The 18,501-nt window shown below is 40.6% G+C and overlaps 1 protein-coding gene across 1 annotated transcript in view; it reads right to left on the bottom strand.

Moving 5' to 3' along the window:
• The window catches only part of VPS41 (VPS41 subunit of HOPS complex), a 197,177-nt gene that overhangs the window by 86,265 nt on the left and 92,411 nt on the right, over positions 1-18,501 (bottom strand). The window contains exon 8 of the mRNA XM_049781729.1: positions 15,351-15,416. Coding sequence (XP_049637686.1) covers positions 15,351-15,416 — 66 coding nt within the window. The remainder of the gene's footprint in view (positions 1-15,350; positions 15,417-18,501) is intronic.

The following is an 18,501-nucleotide window of genomic DNA, read 5'->3' as shown; positions in this document are numbered from 1 at the left end:
TAATACTTATAAAAGATTCCTTATCAGAATTTTTAAAATGCCTACTATCAGAATTGATTTCAGTTTATTTCATCTATTTTTTTTTCTTTCCTAACTCCAAAGGAGGAGAAAATAACAAGGAAAAGATCAGATTCATATTTGATATATATTTTAAATAGCTAGACTTTTATAGAGAGGCACAAAAGAAAAAAACCCTCTAAAATTAAATATAACCATATTCACAAAGAAGGGGAGTATGGTTACAGTAAATGACAACAAAACTAATAAAGTTCTCTATTACCCAGGCTCAAGCAAGATATGAGTTGGAGAGACAGTAGAGCAGGAAGCAAGGCACTTACCTTGCCTTCCATCTTGGGTATCACGCTGAGTCCCTGGAGCCCTGCTAAGAGTGAGTCTTGAGCACAGAGCCAGGAGTAAGTCTCAAGCACTGCCAGGCCCAAAATATACCAAGGCCTGTCCAACTGTATGATACAGGAATCCTCTGTGCTTGGAACAACCACGCACCCAGACACCCACCTGCAGCTCAGGCTCTAGGTACGAAATAACCATTCCCCCCAATCCAGTTAAAGACCATTTGATATGTGACTAAATGATTTGAGTGAATCTGTGATCTGGGCCGTCCCAAGATCATTAGGCAGGAGGTTATAAGATGATGTTAGTGTTGGGTGCCAGGAGGGGTGTGATGTGGGGAAGGAGGAAGCCAAAGGAATGACACTCACTGCACAGCACGTCATGGTCAATGACTGACTGACTCATCTTTGGTTAACTCTAAGGCAGTGCTTGGGGGCTCTGAGGCTGCAATCAGTGAAGCTTGTGGGGGTACATGTAGAACCCCTTCACTGATTGCAGCCTCAGAGCCCCCAAGCACTGCCAGAAAGTCTCTGGCACCCAGCACCACACACAGGGCCCAAGCAGATCCATGTTCAGGCCCTAGAACTGAACTTCAGGCCTGGTGGCTGAGCATCCTAAGTAGAGGCCCTGCAAATTATGGAAACTGCCAGGAGAATGCCCCAGCCCACAAACAGGGGTGCTTTTATTTTTATGCTTTCTTTAAATTCTTTATCATTTTAATTGAATCTCCATGAGATACACAGTTACAAAGTTGTTCAAGATTGAGTTTCAGTCAACAATGACAAACACCCTTCACCGGAGCAATTTCCCACCACCGATGTTCCCAGCTTCCCTCCCATCCTCCCCTTTCCTCTCTCCTCTTCCCTGCCAGCCTCTGGGCAGTGCAAACACATTTCGAGAAGTAAAACATTTTTCTTACGGTCAAGTGGGCTTGGTCTTAGAAAAACTTCCAAACCACCTGTTGGAAGCAGCAGCCATGGCGAGAGCAAGAGGGCAGAGGGTAGAGTTGGCTCCACCCAGAAAGCATCAAGGCCATTATTAAAGCCATCAGCGGCAGGATCAGAAAAATCAAGTATGCCCCAGATTTCAAATGAAAAACTCAATAAGATCTGATAGAAATAAGACCCCAGGCAAAGACCAGGCTCAACTTATTATATGATAAAACACTCAAGACTCGAGGATAGGGGAAGGGGAAAAAAGTCAGAAACTACAGAAACTTTCAGGCTAGTCCAACAGAAGCCGCAGGTAAAAGAAGTGTTGCAAAAGGCTCTATGCAGGGAAACCAATTTCCAGCATCAGCAGTAGCAAGATACTGGAAGAGCCATTCAGGACATGCTAGCTGGGGAGAAGGGAAGCTGGAGGCTGCAAGATATGCTAGCTTAGGCTCAGTGCAAGCAACATAAGAATGGGACCGTGTCATTTCCATAGTAGAGTTTCCATTCAGGAAAGCTCACAGAACACAACTTCTATCCACACTGTCCAAAATAGAAAATTGGAGCAATTAAAAAGAAAAAAGAAAAAAAATCACCTCTGACAAAGTTATAGGAACTTCAACTCGATAATCAGAAGCCAGATTTCTCCCAGTTTATAGGAGTTAAGAGGTGAAAAAGCCACAGTAGCACTCGATGGAAAAGTTTTGAGAAACAACAGAATTAATCCAGAGATTATAAGAGATCTTCCATTCTTAACTTCTTATAAATGAGACATTCCATGAACTAGAGAACTTTAAAAGTAATCTTATTTTTATCAGAAGACATTAAAATTAAGCAAAAAATAAATAATAAAGGATAAAAAACAAAATTGTAAGCAGAGAATTTTGAAATGAAACTACAAATTCCACATACCTAAATTTTGAGATGTGCAATCAAAGTTGTTAACAAGAAAAAAGCATGCTTTTAACAACTTAGTAATGAACAAAAATATATGCATGCATTAGCATCATGTTAAAAATACACTTTACCGAGAATATAAAAGAATAAATCAAATGGATACATTTTGATTCTTTACGTACCTAGATAAAAGACTTAACATTCTGTGGTAAAATAAAATTTCAGTTCACTGAGTTATCATGATTTTAATGCAAGTCCAAGAAAATTATCAAAAGGTTTTCTTAACAGTTTCCAAATACTACATGAAATACTTTATGAAAGTAGCAGGAATTTAAAAAAGAAACATAACTGGAGGTGTGTAGTTCGGCTCTGCCATGCATTAAAACTTATAAAACTGACACTTATACCTTATACAGTAGTACAGTACATGCATAGTACTTGACAATACAGTATTCTGAATAAGTAAAATAATGAGAAAGATTAAACTGAAAACTTCCACTTGTTTTAATTTGCATAGGTTGTTGTATAATTTACACACAGTACTGCAAAGTATTACAGAACATAAAGTTAGTAAAGTGGGTCTGATGAAGAGATGGTCATAAGAGCGAGTGGTCGCTAAACAGGTAGGTCCTTAAGCGAGGAGTATCTATATAAATAAGTACTCATATACTAAAATCTAAAATATGCAGATTTTTCTTTTTAGTTAATCATAATTCTAGAAATAGATGAAAGGAGATTTTATATTGCTTTTAAATTATTCTGCAGAGAATATATGGGTTACTATTATAATGTTAGTATACAGGGGTGAAGTCTGTTCTTTTATGTTAGGTTACATACACCTTATTTCACTAAAGCAAAAAGATCATCCCTGATTCCTTTGTATGTTTATTTGGATTTACCCCAAAATAGAGATTGTCTTACTTGTAAACCTGGGTGAGACTGCCTCAGTATAGTTTGAGATATCTGTTCTTACTGCCCCACCCATAGGTGGTCTCTTTACTCAATAAAAATGGCAGTTCTGGCAGGCAACTTGCTCTTCATACAAGATAGAAGACTGCCAGACCACGTGTGTTTCACTCTCAGCCTGGTTTGAATTATTTTATGCGTGACCCTGATTCCGACTCGTTCACCTAGGGCTAGAGATATGGCGTGTGGGGTGATTTCACACTTTTATTTTTAATTTCTGCATGCTTGCTTTCTTTTTCACCACACCTGGCTATGTTCAGGTGTTAATCCTGGCTCTGCATGCAAGGTGCTGGTCAGGGGACCATCTGGGTTCTGAGAATATAACTCAGGATGGCCTTAGCTATCTACTATACTGTCCAGTCCCACTGTTAACTTATTTTATAAACAGGATAATTAGGAGAACAGTTAAGACACGATCAAAATAGCACTGGAAATTAAAGGTCTGATATTCAATATTAACATTAATTCATGCAAACTCCACATATTGTTAAAGCAAATAAACAAACTTCTTTAGAAAACTGTTATAAAGTTTTGTTGCAATTTCAGCCAAAAAGCAAGGTCATTTAATCCTGCCTGTGAGATGAATCATGAGATGACTCATGTTCTGTTCTCCCTTTGTCTCCTGTTGGGGTTCTGAGGAAAAATTCCAGCAGAGGGCAGGTGGGACAGCAAGACAAGAACAATTCTTCAGTCCCGACCAGGGAGCCGGAGCCTGAGTTTTCTTACCAAGAGCCTAGCGCACTTGTCAGGGTATCAAGGAGTCGAGAGGTTTTTCCAATGCAAATGAATAAATCACAACCAGCATCTGGGCTGGGTAAAGAAGGGTGAAGAGGGAACTAGTACATTACCTTCTATGAAGAAAATAAGTTGCTCAGATTTACATAATTATTTGAGACATGGTTCATGTTATTTCCTGACAATTTTCAAGTAGCATAAGTTTAAGACACTTTGCCTCTTATTCTGTGGGTGGAAAATAAGAAACAGCCTGCAACTAACAGATATAGTTTTACAGAAAAAAGTTACATGTATTAAGAAAGACCTTTATTTAGAGGACTTCTTTTATAAGTCAAATAATATTATCTAACTTGTTGGTTCTATGCAGGTCTTAAAGTCATATGATTCTATAATTTGTTAATACTTTGGACTTGTTTCTTTGTTTGTTTTTTGTTTTTTGAGCAGCGGTGCATACTCAGAAATCACTCCTGGCAGGTTTGGTGGACCATACAGGATGCCGGAAATCGAACCCAGGTCTGTCCTGGGTTGGCTCATGCAAGGCACATGCTCTACTGCTGTGCTATCTTTCCAGCCATAATCAGCATTTTGTATCTTGTTTACTGAGATTCAAGTATTTTTATCTTTCATCTTTAAAAGCAGATCCTAAATACTTTGCAGAAAGAAGCAACATTTTAGGCTTTGATTGACATACCAAGCACAATAAATATTGGATATTAAGAAAGCAACCCTGCATCTACTAGTCTTTTTTTTTTTTTTTTGGTTTTTGGGCCACACATGGTGACAGTCAGGGGTTATTCCTGACTATGCGCTCAGAAATCGCTCCTGCCTTGGGGACCCTACAGGACTTCGGGGAATCAAACCTTGTTCTGTCCTAGGTTAGTTAGCATGTGCAAGGCAGATGCCCTACCACTTGTGCCACCACTCTGGCCCCTGTATCTACTAGTATTACTCTTGTTCTCACACACACACACACACACACACAATGTGCTTGCTATGAGTGATGTCATTTCTCCAAACCTTTCTAATCTCAGCAATACCCAATTCTGAGCAGAACATGTTCTAATCTTAAAAACCTAAAGGAAAGGACCTATGAACTGATTCATATTTAATATTTACCGTATTTGCCGGTGTATAAGATGACCCTTTAACCCATGAAAAACTTCCTAAAAGTCTTAAAAGTAAGTTACTTCTTAGAAGTAAGAGGGGTGCGGATCACTCGTCCCTGAAGCTGGAACAAGTTTCAGCATGCCATATACCAGCATATAATATGACTCCCGACTTTTAGGAAGTTTTTCATGGGTTGAAGGGTCGTCTTATACGCCGGCAAATACGGTAATCCTTTCTACAGGGATCCTAGATTCTATTACTAAAAATGTTGGTCTATTTCCCTGCACTACAGAGGATCTGGTCTGTGCAGCAGCATCAAAATTCTGAAGGCAGCCCAGGAGAGTCATCTTCTCTTCAGTTTAGCTAACTGCAGCCCATTTGGCTCAGACCAGGGATTGTCTGAAGCATTCTCCTGCCTACAGCACTTTCTCTAGTCTAGATCAACAATGAATCCACCTCTCCTGGCTCTCTCATGTTGGGCCTGCTTCTCTCTTCAAGCTTGGCCTTTTGAATCATCTATTTTGACTCTCTACCCTAGTCTTCAATCAAGATTTCTAGTGCTCAATCCATACAATCCATACCTTGAAGTCAACTAGTAATTATAGAATCATTCCTGTACTGCCCTCAGAAGCTCACCAACTACAACTCGACTGCAAGTGCAGGATTTGATTTCTAACACGCTGGACAAAGTTCCATACAGTAGGAAGAACCAAACAGGCTGCTCCCCTCTGGCGTTTTCAACCCAATGTATGAGCATGCAAGCAGAGATGCAGCCCGGCAATGATGCCAAGGGAAGTTCTGCTTTAGTGATTTAAGAAAAGCTAAGCTTCCTTTCTTCCAAACATTCCCCACTAATTTAGCTAACATAAAACTATCTGCCCATACTTCACTGACTGTTAATAAAATCCATTTATTTCTTTTGTCAAAGCTGCTGAGAAACCTACTGAGTATGGACGTTCTACAAAGCATTTGAGAAGGTGAGGCAGGGAGTGAGCTACCCTTAAAAGCAGCCGGTTAATTTATTTGGTTCATCTTACACATCATGTAATATTGAATCGTCATTATCACAATACTGAGAGCAATTTGAGCTCACTGAAAGCTAAGTACAAGAGAGGAAAAACTGTTTCCAAGAGGTCTATTTTTTTGTTGAAGAAAGTATTTTAGGGTTTATTTCTCATAAATCCACATTCTGGCAGTCAGCACTCTTGGTATTTATATTTCAATAGGCGCCCTCAGATCCTCAGCAATATACTTTATTCTCCTATGTTTTGTGCTGATAAATCTATCTGGTACTTTCCTACAAGAGGTAAAAGGCAACATATCCCAGAGTCTTACCCACACACGTGCCAGGATTCCTATTGAGCTGTAATAAAGCTGCTGGTTCTGGAACCATAACACCCAACATTACCCATCACCTGCACTTTCAGACGGAGGGAAGGGAGTATGACTGGCTCCTTTTTAATCATCCTTTGATCTTTCAAGGATATAAATCACTGGACTCCTTCAGGTCTTCTAAATCCAAACAGCACTGCTTGCTCTGAGGCAGATAAGGGAGGACTGGCTGGAGTCTGCATCCATGGCCAGTCCCTTATCAGGTATGTTTGAAGAGGGAGGGTACATGACAGCACGAAAGATAAAGTGCTGCACCACAGCAGAGCTGGTGCCCCAAACAATAAAACAGAAAGAAAGAAGCGAGTATGGACCACGGCAAATTAAAACACGGAAAGTCAACTGTCTATACCTAGATCAAGGGCATAATGGTGGAAAAGGCTACTGCAAGAGTAAAAAATTCAAGTTACTAAAATATTAGGAATCACAATAAAAAATCAAGAGAACAAGTGAGAAAACCATCGAATCCCAAAAAGATCCGAGACAAGAGCTAGTTATAGAAAGCCAACAGGAATGCTGAGTCCTGACAGAGGTAGCAGGCACCAAGAACTGGCGCATAAGCACCTTTGCCTTATTTGTGACTTTCGCTCTGTACCAAAGTTTAAAACATACAGATTTTCCAAAGAAGCCAAGAATCTTACCATCTCCATCAACAGAAAATATAAAATAGGAAAAGATGAAAGAGTAAACATCCCAAACACACTCTTACTTTCAATTCCACTTTATTTCTTAAAGGCCATTTGACATATCTAAAAGCAGGCAAGCACCAGTCAAATATTCCATGATAGAAAGCCAGCACTCAGAAGGGGCTCTAGACCCTAACTCGATGACGGCTTGCCTCCAAGCAATATTTGAGAAAATACAATTTTGATGCACACAGATTCTGGACAAATGTGTGCAGCTGTAAATCCCACTCAACAAGGATTTGGAATTAAATCAACAATACTGTGTCAAATTAAGGTAAGAGTCAAGTTTGTGGCAAGAAATCTGAACTATAAGTTCAGGATCAACAACAGGGTAGAACACTAGTGGTGTTACTTAGGAGCAGTTTCATTATATAAAAAATGCAGGAGGAGAGAGATCAGACGTCTCCAGTCACCTATCTGGGCTTGGCAATCAGCTGTAGGCAGCATATGAGGTGAGCTCCTTTGCAACCTCACCATTTACACTCTTCGTAAATGTATTTGAATGATGAGTCATCTCAAAAATGACTGGGACATTGAAAAATATAGTTTTATGCATCCACACACACTCCATGAAGACAGAAATAAACCACACAGTCACACACATACACATCTTATATTCAGAGACACAGACGACACATATACTATACAATACAGTCACAAACGGGATGCAAACAAGCCACATGTACACACAATACATTCACACATACAGTATTTCCCAGAAGGATGTTCGAGATAAGGGGGTCATCCACAGAAGGGTTAAACTTGAATTAAGGATGTGCAAAATGAACAAGTCTCTCTCTTTCTCTTTCTCTCTCTCCCCCCCTTCATCCCTCGCATTTTTGGGCCACATCTGGCTTGGGGGACCATATGGGATGCTGGGGGATGAAAACGTGGTCTGTCCTAGGTCAGCCAGCCGCGTGCAAGGGAAATGCCCTACCGCTGCTCTACCGCTCTGGCCCCCATGAACAAATCTCTTATTTTAACCACACAATCTCAATCACAGAAACAGAGACCTGCTTAATCTTTGTCTCTCAGTATGAGCAAAAGAGAAATGGCTAAATCTTGAATAGCTGGGGATAAAAGTCAAAGCAAGCAAAGACTGGACATTATTTCCAGAAGAAACCAAGCCAAATGATGGACCACGGTATCCTGCTCAAGCAGTCCTAGGAGTCTGGAGGCAGACTAGTCAGTCTGCACATAGTCAGTGTTCCACACAGAGCACATATTTGCGTTTTTTAAAATATACTCATTCTGACTCCATCCAAAATAGTTCCTTGGGAACAAGAACAATTATTCCAGATTGAGCCAAAATTGAAGAAAATCTGCAGGTCATGCAGTAAGCAGCAATAATTGGCACTCAAATTGACAATAAATATCAAACCAGCAGTACTCATAATTGTGGCTTCTATGGTAATATTAGAAGATGCCCCAGGCAACGAACACAATCAAACAAATCACAAAGAAGTGGCTAGTAAGTAAAAAATACTCAAAACTCATAATTCAAAGAAGTTACAAAAGAGAACAAAAGCTTCTTTGGATACCAAATTGTCAAGAAGGCTGTGACAAACTACGCACTTCGAACAGAGGAGCATAAGCTGGTGTTTTCTTGAATGCAATGTTACTTGGCAGTATATAACAGCATGCAGCTTAAAAAATGGACTTAACCACTGATTCTAATTTCAATCCTAGGAATCTAGGAAACAATCAGAGCACAAAAATAAGCTCATAATCAAAGAGTTCCACAGCAGAAATTAAATGGCCATAAACTGGTTATGACCCCAAAGCCCAATAATAGGAAAATGGTTAAAAACATTAAACTGGGTTGGGGATGTGGCATAGTAGTAGGACACTTACCTTGCATGTGAGATGTCCTTGCAACAGAGGAAAAAAGAAAGGAAGGGAGGGAGGGAGGGAGGGAGGGAGGGAGGGAGGGAGGGAAGGAGGGAGGGAGGGAGGGAGGGAAGAGGGAGGGAGGGAGGGAAGGAGGAATAGATGGACAAAAGGCTGGAGGAAGGGAGGAAATAGACCCATACAGAAAAAATATTTGGTATTCCACAATATTTGAACTAGTAAAAACAAATTCTTGGACTTTGGTTGCAGGTTAGTAGGAAGAGAGGAAAGAGGTCCAATGGCCATTAGGGAATACAGTAGGAGATAACTGGGACTCTGGTGTTGGGTGTGGTTTGATATTATATATTTAGAAGACGTATGAAACTGTACTCCTAAAATATCAGCCCTGGAAGCCAGAACAATAACCTCAATTTAAAGTAAAAAACAATAAATGGCAATATCTGGGGAACAGACTGATAGGTCAATGGACTGGAGTGTATGCATTTTCATGAACAAATACTGAGCTCAATCCCAGGCACTGGATGGTTGCCAGAGCACCACCCAAAGTGATCCCCGAGCACCAAGCTAGGAGTAGACCCAGAACATTCTGGGTATGGCCTTAAAAAGAAACAAAAAAGGGACTCTGTAAGCAAAGAACAGATTTCAAGAAGTTCATTTGATTATAAATGTTAGGTTAAAAAGAGAACCAAAATTGTTAGGATTACTTTATATAGCAATGTAAAATAATAATCAACACATTATTGTATAAAGTAACTTATTCTTATTAAAGCAGTGTGTGCATGCTATGTTGGCTACTATCAGAGAAAAATAAACCAATAAAGTTCCACTGTTGAGAAATAATGATTTACTTATATTGTTAATAATTTGATATATAGCTTCCCATGAATGTTACTACATCTATTATATTTGTAGGAAAAGATGAAATCAGGCCATACAAAGAAACAGCTCAACGGACTAGAGCATACATGTGTACATTTTCACAAAGAAACTCCAAAGTTGCAATCTAGCAAGTGCTGAGGGTTTTATTTCCTCCAAATGTGTAAAACGAACAAACAAAAAGCTGCATCCGAGGCTGGTCTGGCATGGACTAGTAATTTCACAAAACATCAGCATTCCAGAAAGCCTACAGCCATAAGAGGGAGTCAGAAAACAATTATGTTTGAATGCAGCTAAAATATCAAACATCTTAGAAGCCACCTAATTAGTGAAACAACTCCACATTCTGGCTAAAGCGAGAGACTATTGCTTCCTTAACACTGCTATCTTTAGCCTTAATTTAGCCTCCCCACATCTAGATAACATCATTAAGATACCGAATGGATGAATTGGTGACTCAATGGTGAGCACAGTTGCTCTCCAATGGTTCAATGAATGCTCATGAGCATCCATCCATCCAGGGCAAAGCCCATCTCCTTAAACCCTCCCCAAATCGTCTTTCAGGAACCTGGAACAAAGCCTTCCTAATACTTTCCTCATTTCCCACGGGCTTATTAAAACACACACACAAACACACACAGACACACACGAACATTTTTCCTCTTTCAGCATTTTGCACTTTATCTCCCACTCCCTCAAAACATACTTTTTACAATAACAAATATTTTAAAAACTTCAGTTGTCTTACTTCTCATGAACTTTGCTTGTGTACACCATGAGATACATTTCTGGGCCACAAATGATTGGAAAGAGCACATACAAGGAGACTCATCAACACTCAGCACCAGGAAATACGTTTTGTTGCTTCCCAGTGGAGCACTGTATGAGGACAGTTTGTCCACAGGTGGCTACTAGAGATCCAGACTGTCCACTTGTAGAAACACTTTTGGTGATCTTATTTTTGGTGGATCTTACTGGATCCACCCAGGAGAACTGGATTATAAAAGAAAAGAAAAATGGAAAAAAATCCAGGATGTATGCTAAGCCTAACATATGAATCCCCACTTCTGGTCTGACCCAAAGATCAAGCACTCTCGGGCTTCGGGGCTAGCAGTGGGCTCTGAGGCTCACGGAGCTTTCTGGATTCTAACAAGATGCATCACTCTAAAAGGCTGCTCTCTTAAATTCTCTCCTTAAAAGGACTCAAATGCACCTGTTTTTTTTTTTTAGGAACTGTCGCTGAAAATGCATAAAACCTGATCTGAGCTACCACTACTGGTGCCTTTCTTTCATAACCAGGAGACCTGGGTCAAGTTCTTTCCTGTCTTCATTTTCTCAGTGTCTTTCCTGCTCCGCTGACATTTTCCTGCTTACAAATCCACTGTCCTGGCAGCCAGGGCTACTGGCTCTAGCTCAGAGTCACTTCGGCAAAGAGCTGACGACCTTGTTTCTGAAAATGAGGCCCGCTGCACACAGCATTGTGCCAATCTAATCATTTCCAAAAGGATCCAGTCGGTCATTACAAAGTAAATTTTAGAGTTCAAAGGTAAGGGTCAGAAGAATCTGCTGACAGAGAAGGACAGAACTAAATATCTGAGCCAAAGTCAACAACAATAGAATCAAGAGACCTAAACTTTAACAATCTAAACTTAAATGGGCCTGTTATCCTGGCAGGCCAGGAGGCAAAGGGTGTTGGTATAGGATGCACTCTTGGAAAATTGGTGGAGGGAGATGGACACTGGTGGTAGGAATCGCTCGGATTCACTATATGTCTGAAATTCAACTATGAAGGATTTTGTGGATCATGACAGTTTCAATAGAATAAAATTTAAAAAGAAAAGAAAAGAATCTGCTGACAGAGCTGAGCAATTAAAAAGAAAAGTCCAGGCAAGATCTGATTAGACTACTTTTCACTAAAATAGTAACTTCATTGCTGTGCTCATGTATTAGAATCCTGAATACACAAGAGGCCATCCTTTTAAACAATCTACGGGTTCACATATTTGAAAGCTCCCTCCGATGGGACTTTTAAGAGATGTGCTTTCTCTCACACTCAATTTTTATTTTTAAGCTTAGAAACAAAACAGAATCTAAAATAAGCTTTTTATGCTCATGTGCCAAACAGTAGAGTCCATAAATCCAAGTATGGTATTCAAGAAGTTACCTTGAAAATCTAAAACACAAGTTTATGCCAGACACATCTACTATAGTTCCTTTTCTAGTCCCTGGAGGGTTAAGATGGTCTAAGGACCTAAGCTGGAACATTCAAAAGAAAACATCAACAATGGTGTCAAACTGCTATTTTAGGCTCTTTTTCCTTTTTCTATATTGCTGTCTTTTAGGATGATCCTAAATGAATGTTCCAATTACTTAATAAAACAAAAACTGTAATGAATTAAGGCCAAATAAAGCTAAACTATTAAATTAGACAGCTCATAAACCCATAGAATAATAACATCATCTTTATCTCATTACAGGACTTTTATCCCTCTGTTTTTCTTTAGCTTTAGTGCGACTCTCACCATTGTTCATAGATGTAAAAGACCAAGATTCATTTATTGGTCCCTGTGAGAAACAATGGTGTTTGGGGATGAGCTACAGAGCCCGGTTCCATTCCCCAACCCCCATATGGTCCCTCGAGCTCACCAGGAATGATTCCAAAGTAAAGTCAGGAGTAAGTCCTGAGCACTACTGAGTATGCCCCTATCTACCTCACCCACTCCAAAGAAAAGACAGTTAGGGTTTTTTTGATGGGAGTTTGCTTTGTTGCTTATTTGTCTGGTGGTGCTCAGTGGTTACTTCTGGTTTGGGGCTCAGGGGACCATAAGGGATGCTGGGAATTAAATGTAGGTCAGCCACATGCAAGCAATTGCCCTTTCACTATACTATCATTCTGTCCCCAAGATTTTTAAGGGTTAAGTGTTTCCAGTCTTTTAAAGATTCGATTATTTCTTAAAAGCAGGTCATAAATTCTCAGTTTCATTATGATACTTGTCCTTATACTCTTTTCTTGCCGTATAACATTCTGTATCTGCTCTAAACAGAGATAATTTGATATCTACACTACGTAAGTATAAGCTTTTTGCTAAATGTTGGACTCTTCAAATTTGTTTTCATTTATGCTACTGAAACCTGAAGTTGAAAAGATCTGAGGAACTATTGGGCCAACATAGTTTATTTTGTCTTATTTTTTAGAAGTCTAACATGCTGTAATTTAGTGATGCCTTTTTTGTTTGCTTGCTTGCTTTTTGAGCCACACCTGGTGGCATTTAGGGGTTATTCCTGGTTCTGTGCTCAGAAATCGCTCCTGTCAGAGTGTAGGGGACCATATGGGATGCTGAGAATCAAACTGGGGTCTGTCCTGGGTTGTCCCTACCACTGTGCTATCCTCCAAGCCCATGCATTTGTTTTTTAATGAGGATCAGAGAGACAGTACAGTAAGGACACTTGCTTTGCATGAGGCACACCTAGGTTCAATTTCCTGAGCACAGAACCCAAAATAAGCTGAGTACTGACAGATGTGGATGTGGCTCAAAACAAACAAACAAACAAACAAACAACAAAGCAAAATAAAAAAAGAAGCATGAGCCAGAAAGAAGCCCTGAGTACTGCTAGGTGTGAAACCTAGCAGTGTCAAACCTCTCCACAAAGAAGGAAACTGCTCTTCTCCTCCCCCCCCCCCATTTGTGAGACTTCCAAATGAAAGTGATCATTTCTTTTAGTCCTGATCCTTCTCTCTCTTTCCCTTCCCTTTGTTGTTGCTTTGATGACCAGTTTTTACACAACCCTTCACATACTTGATCCGATCACATCACAGTGTAGTGCAGATCTAACACAGGGCTGAGGTGCCAGAATCACACCTGACAGTGTCACTGTGATGACACTCAAGATGCAGGCTGCAGGCAAGAGCGAGGATCAAACTTGTGAGCTCAAGACCTTAAGGCAGGTGCTCGTTCACTGAGCCATATTCCTAGGACCTCCTTCTTACTGTCACCTTTGACCTTACTTCTTAGCTTATTTGTTGGATTTTCTTTTTGTTTCTGAACCACATCCAGTGGTTCTCAAAGCTTATTCTTGGCTCTGCACTCAGGGGTAGTTGCATGCAAAGCAAGCTCCTTACACTCTATACTATTTCTTTGGCCCCTTAACTTCTTTTTGTTAAATCAAGGCTAAGTTCTTTACTGAAAACCTTCAATATTCAACTAAATAAACTTTTCACAAAGCATATAAAATACTAATGCCAAAGCTATGCAATGTAAATGATCTTATAGACATACAAGAACAGAAGAAATCTCTCCAGAAAATTATGTAAAACACATCAAGTTTGATTCTGGGAACTTTCCATTACTGAACAACATACCAAGAGGCCATCTAGCTTATTAAATAAAAACTACTTTTTACTATTCACTAAATATGTATTTTACATAATCAAATGCAATAGTTATATCATATTTGTGAACTTCAGGAAAGATTTTTTGTCAGCACCTCTTGTTAAAGTATTTTTATTTTATTTTATTTTGGTTTTAGCATTTAAACAGATGCAGATTGAAGACAGAAACCATTTGATTCTTCTATAGAACCTTCCATAGATAAAACTTCTATAGGTACAACCCAGAGAATATTCTTTGGGAGTCCCAGGAGGCTGGAACCTAGAAATCAAGAGCTGCAAAGCTGCAAAGCGGCAGAGATTCTCAACTGATTCAGGGTCGGCATGTTAGCATCCTGCCACGAAATGGACTTGGGGTAAACAGAAGCTGCCACTGCCACTCAACTACTTCACTGAGCTGTTGAAGGTGCTAAAGAAATGCTGGGTAAGATCTCGGGCTAAATGTTGGATAAGTATGGGCTCCTGGTCTTTTATTCTGTAGCAAGTCCAGGGGAAAGGACAAACACTTTGGTGGAACAGTCAGATCTTTCAGCATTGTCCAGCAACAGAAATGACTCAGGTGGGCTCAGGTCCACCTCCTTCCCACTGAGTCCTAGATGGAAAAGGACCCAATCCAGGGTCTTAGCATACCGCATTTCACGGCAAAAATATCTTCAAACCAAATTGATCATTGGTTACTTGAAAGAGTAAACATGTAACGACTCATTCCAAAAGTAGAAACTTTAGAATATACCACATTTAGAAGCAAGTATATACATGCATGGACGGATTGTTGGATCACTTTCGTAAGGGTGGAGACTGGGGTGTTATCCATGCAGTGCTCACAGGGCCTTGAGACACCCCCAGAGATAACTGAACACTGACTCACTGTTAGGAGCTAAAGCTGCAGCAGAGCTGGGGACCACCAAGACCACCCAGCAATGCTGCGACCTCCAGGGCTACACATCTGGTGGTGCTTAGGGGTCACATGATAAAATCAAAGTGCTGGGCATACTAACATTGTGATCTTCTTCCTAAAGGAATGTAACAAGAAACACACCTCTCCAAAAGATGATGGTTCTGACCATTTTAGTACCTAAATATACTAAGGCCAAACTGAAGCACAATAGACACAAACACTGGCCCGGCCACCCCCCAAAAAACTGCAGGTGTTGCAGATGGCACCAGGCTGACCTTCTTGCCTCCTGTCACAAACTGCTTGCAGCTGGATCTCGAGAACTGCGGGTGCACAGCAACAATCTGAAAAAGAACCCAAGACTAGTTTAAGAGTCAGTGAAAACACAGAATAAATTGGGTACTACTAATCCATTCCATACAGCAGGACCACAAAACTAATCTGAGGGTTTGATAACATTACAGGTAAAAAGATTGGGAGTCCCTGGCAGTAAGTTCTTGGAAAAGAATAAAACTACAGTCCTGATGTAGTGCAAAATCTTGAGGAATACATGCTTCTGAGATGCAAGTTTTGAGCTCTTTAGGAGATGGAGCAATTGAGACATCACCGAGAGAAGGGTGGACCCCCCCCCTTGGATAAGAAAAAGCCACAGAATATCTAAGGATCATAATAAAAATATGAAAGGACCATCAAGAGTCGAAGGCTTTGTGACAATACCCACATTAACTTTCAGGTATGTAGACAATAGCAAGTTAAGACAATTTGGAAAAATCCAATCTAATCTTCTCCCGAAACCCATGCTCAGCTGTGTTCACTCTGCAGAAGTTAATGTTCTCTTGTGAAGACTTATCTCTCTCTGGGTCTCACACCACATTTCTCTAAGTGAATTCCTCTAAATGAAAGTATTTTACTTCACTATTTCACCTCCTTCTGAAATTCTTTTCTGCAAGAGAAGGGGACAATCCCTCATGTTTGTGCTGAGGTGAGGACTGGGTTTCTTTTTCTGCAAAGATCAATTCTACCTCTAGCCAGAGTCCACAGCTCTGCCAAATCTCAAGTAGTGGAGACCAGTTCCCAGGTCGTGCAGACCAAGTGGTTTTCAAGAACAGCTTGGTGCGGCCTCGTGGGGTTGGCTGGATATGAGCACCACACTGTAGTATAAAGTTGATCATAGGTAATACCTGACTCACACCAGGCATTTCCTGGAGTTGCCGAAGCAGGTGATCACTGAGGTGGAAGCAGTTTCCTCAAGACCTTCACCCAAGCTGGTGTAATAACTGGTTCATCTCCCACTGGCCTTCCTCCTTCACCTCCATCCTGTCCCCCCCCCCCCTTTTTTTTTTGTGGTTTTTGGGTCACACCCGGCAGTGCTCAGGGGTTATTCCTGGCTCCAGGCTCAGAAATTGCTCCTGGCAGGCAAGGGGGACCATATGGGGCGCCGGGATTCGAACCGATGACCTCCTGCATGAAAGGCAAATGCCTTACCTCCATGCTATCTCTCCGGCCCCTCCTTTCTTTACCTTTTTCCTTTCTTTGTGATAGAGTTAACATTTTATCATTTTTTAATTTTTAAGTGCTATGTTTTGCAATATGGTTACTGGTAGGGCTTTATAGGTACAAAGTTCCACACCACACACTTCCCACCTAGAGTATCCATTAACCCCACCCCATCATCCTAGTTTTTTCTCCATTCCTGCCCCTACTTCCTCTCTCTCCCCCCCAGCTCAGTCCTTCCAGATAGACCAGTTCTTGGGCTTTTGCTTTTGGACAATTGTTCTTTTATTTTCTAGTGAGCCTCATCTTGGATTCTGGAAGGTTGTGTTTAGGAAAGTTAACTGCTAAGTCGGAGTTTTTCTTGGGGGTCTCTTCCTGTAACATGAGGCCTATGTTGCTCCCCCAATCTAATCATCCCTAGATTCAAGTATTCATTAACATAATGGTTGGTTCTGTGTAAATCGGCATACTGAGAATTTCTAGACATTTAAAAAAATCACAATTGGACTCATAATCCTTTATGTAAGAATATTTCCTCCTCTAGCATGATCATCTTTAAGTCAATGGCTCCTTATTTCCCTGACCATTCCTGCTGCACAACTGGCAGTTCTTACTTTCACATTTTCCTAGTCTACCTAAATACCAATGTCCAATCATGTTCATGACCTCTGTTACACATCTCAACATCTCCCATGTGGGGCTTTAACTTTCAGAAGGCAACTGCTATTCCAGATACCCACTATGCTCCTCAGTCATATTCCCTTTTCCCTTTTCTTCATTGTAGCTGTATGAAAACATACAGTACTGCTCTTCCCCACACAGTAGCAGTCAGCTTGTCTCACCTTCTTTGCGTCCCTCTCGCTCTTGAAGGCAGCGGGGGTCTTCCATTGTTACTGTCTCTCCCTCAGCAGTGGATCCCATTTCTGAGTCCACAGACTTCTCGCTCGCATTCTTTTATTTTCAGTCTCCCCTGCTATCGATTTTTGACCAACAACCAAAACAAACTCTGCAGAAATCTTCTCTCCCTTTATCTACCAAAGGTCTCTCTTTCTCAGCACCAAATTTTCTGAAGTGTCTAGGTTGGTAGTTTCTACCCCTTTGTCTCTGATTGATATAAGTGAGTGTCCAGCTCTTGAAAGCTGTCCTGACTAAGAGCACCAATGTTCTATAAAAATATAAAAAAAAAAATTGCCCTGTTTCAGTCCATACTTGATGCTGTTTTCACACTGACATTCTTAGTGTGGCTCATTGAACATTCTCTTTGGGCTGCCCTTGCACCACCATCTGGATGACCTTCTATCCCTCTACCTGTTTTTCTTCTACCCTCTGAGTTCTTAGAATAGTGCAAATTTTACCATAAGTGTTCTCTTAGCTTTTAACGGAAAGGTATCTTTTGAAGTGGCTCCTTACTCAACTTTGATGTCATCAGCAATATGCTTTTAGAGCCAATCTCCATTTTGTTTCAAAAATGTCATGCTTCAATACATCCCACCAGGTACCACAGTCATCCTCAGGCAGCCCATCTGAGCCATTTCCTTATTCCCACAACCTATTCCCATGAACCAAAGCAAGAATCCAGGCAGCCCTCTACTCCTCCTGCTTTCACATCCTCATCCAACCATGAGTAAACTGTTCAATTTAATTCTTAAAGGTTTTTCCAATATATTTCCCTGCCCCACCCTGCACACTGTTGTTTTTCGAAAAACCAAGATTCTATAAAGTCATGCCTGGAGCACCACATCACCCTCCTAAATTGTCTTCTCCCCTCACAGACTTAAATCATCCCCTGCTCTGACAGTGCTGACTTTCTTAAGTATCATCAGGTCCTATCTCTTCTCAACTGTTAATCGATAAATATGTGAATGAGCGAGTGGAAAAACTGAATGATCCCTTCTAATACCAACACTAGTTACTTTAACTATGCTCTCTAGGCCT

The sequence above is a fragment of the Suncus etruscus genome, chromosome 10, assembly GCF_024139225.1.
Source record: "Suncus etruscus isolate mSunEtr1 chromosome 10, mSunEtr1.pri.cur, whole genome shotgun sequence".
Classification (NCBI taxonomy): domain Eukaryota; kingdom Metazoa; phylum Chordata; class Mammalia; order Eulipotyphla; family Soricidae; genus Suncus; species Suncus etruscus.
The sequence above is the reverse complement of the archived record's forward strand: the minus strand, read 5'-3'. Positions and strand labels throughout refer to the sequence as shown.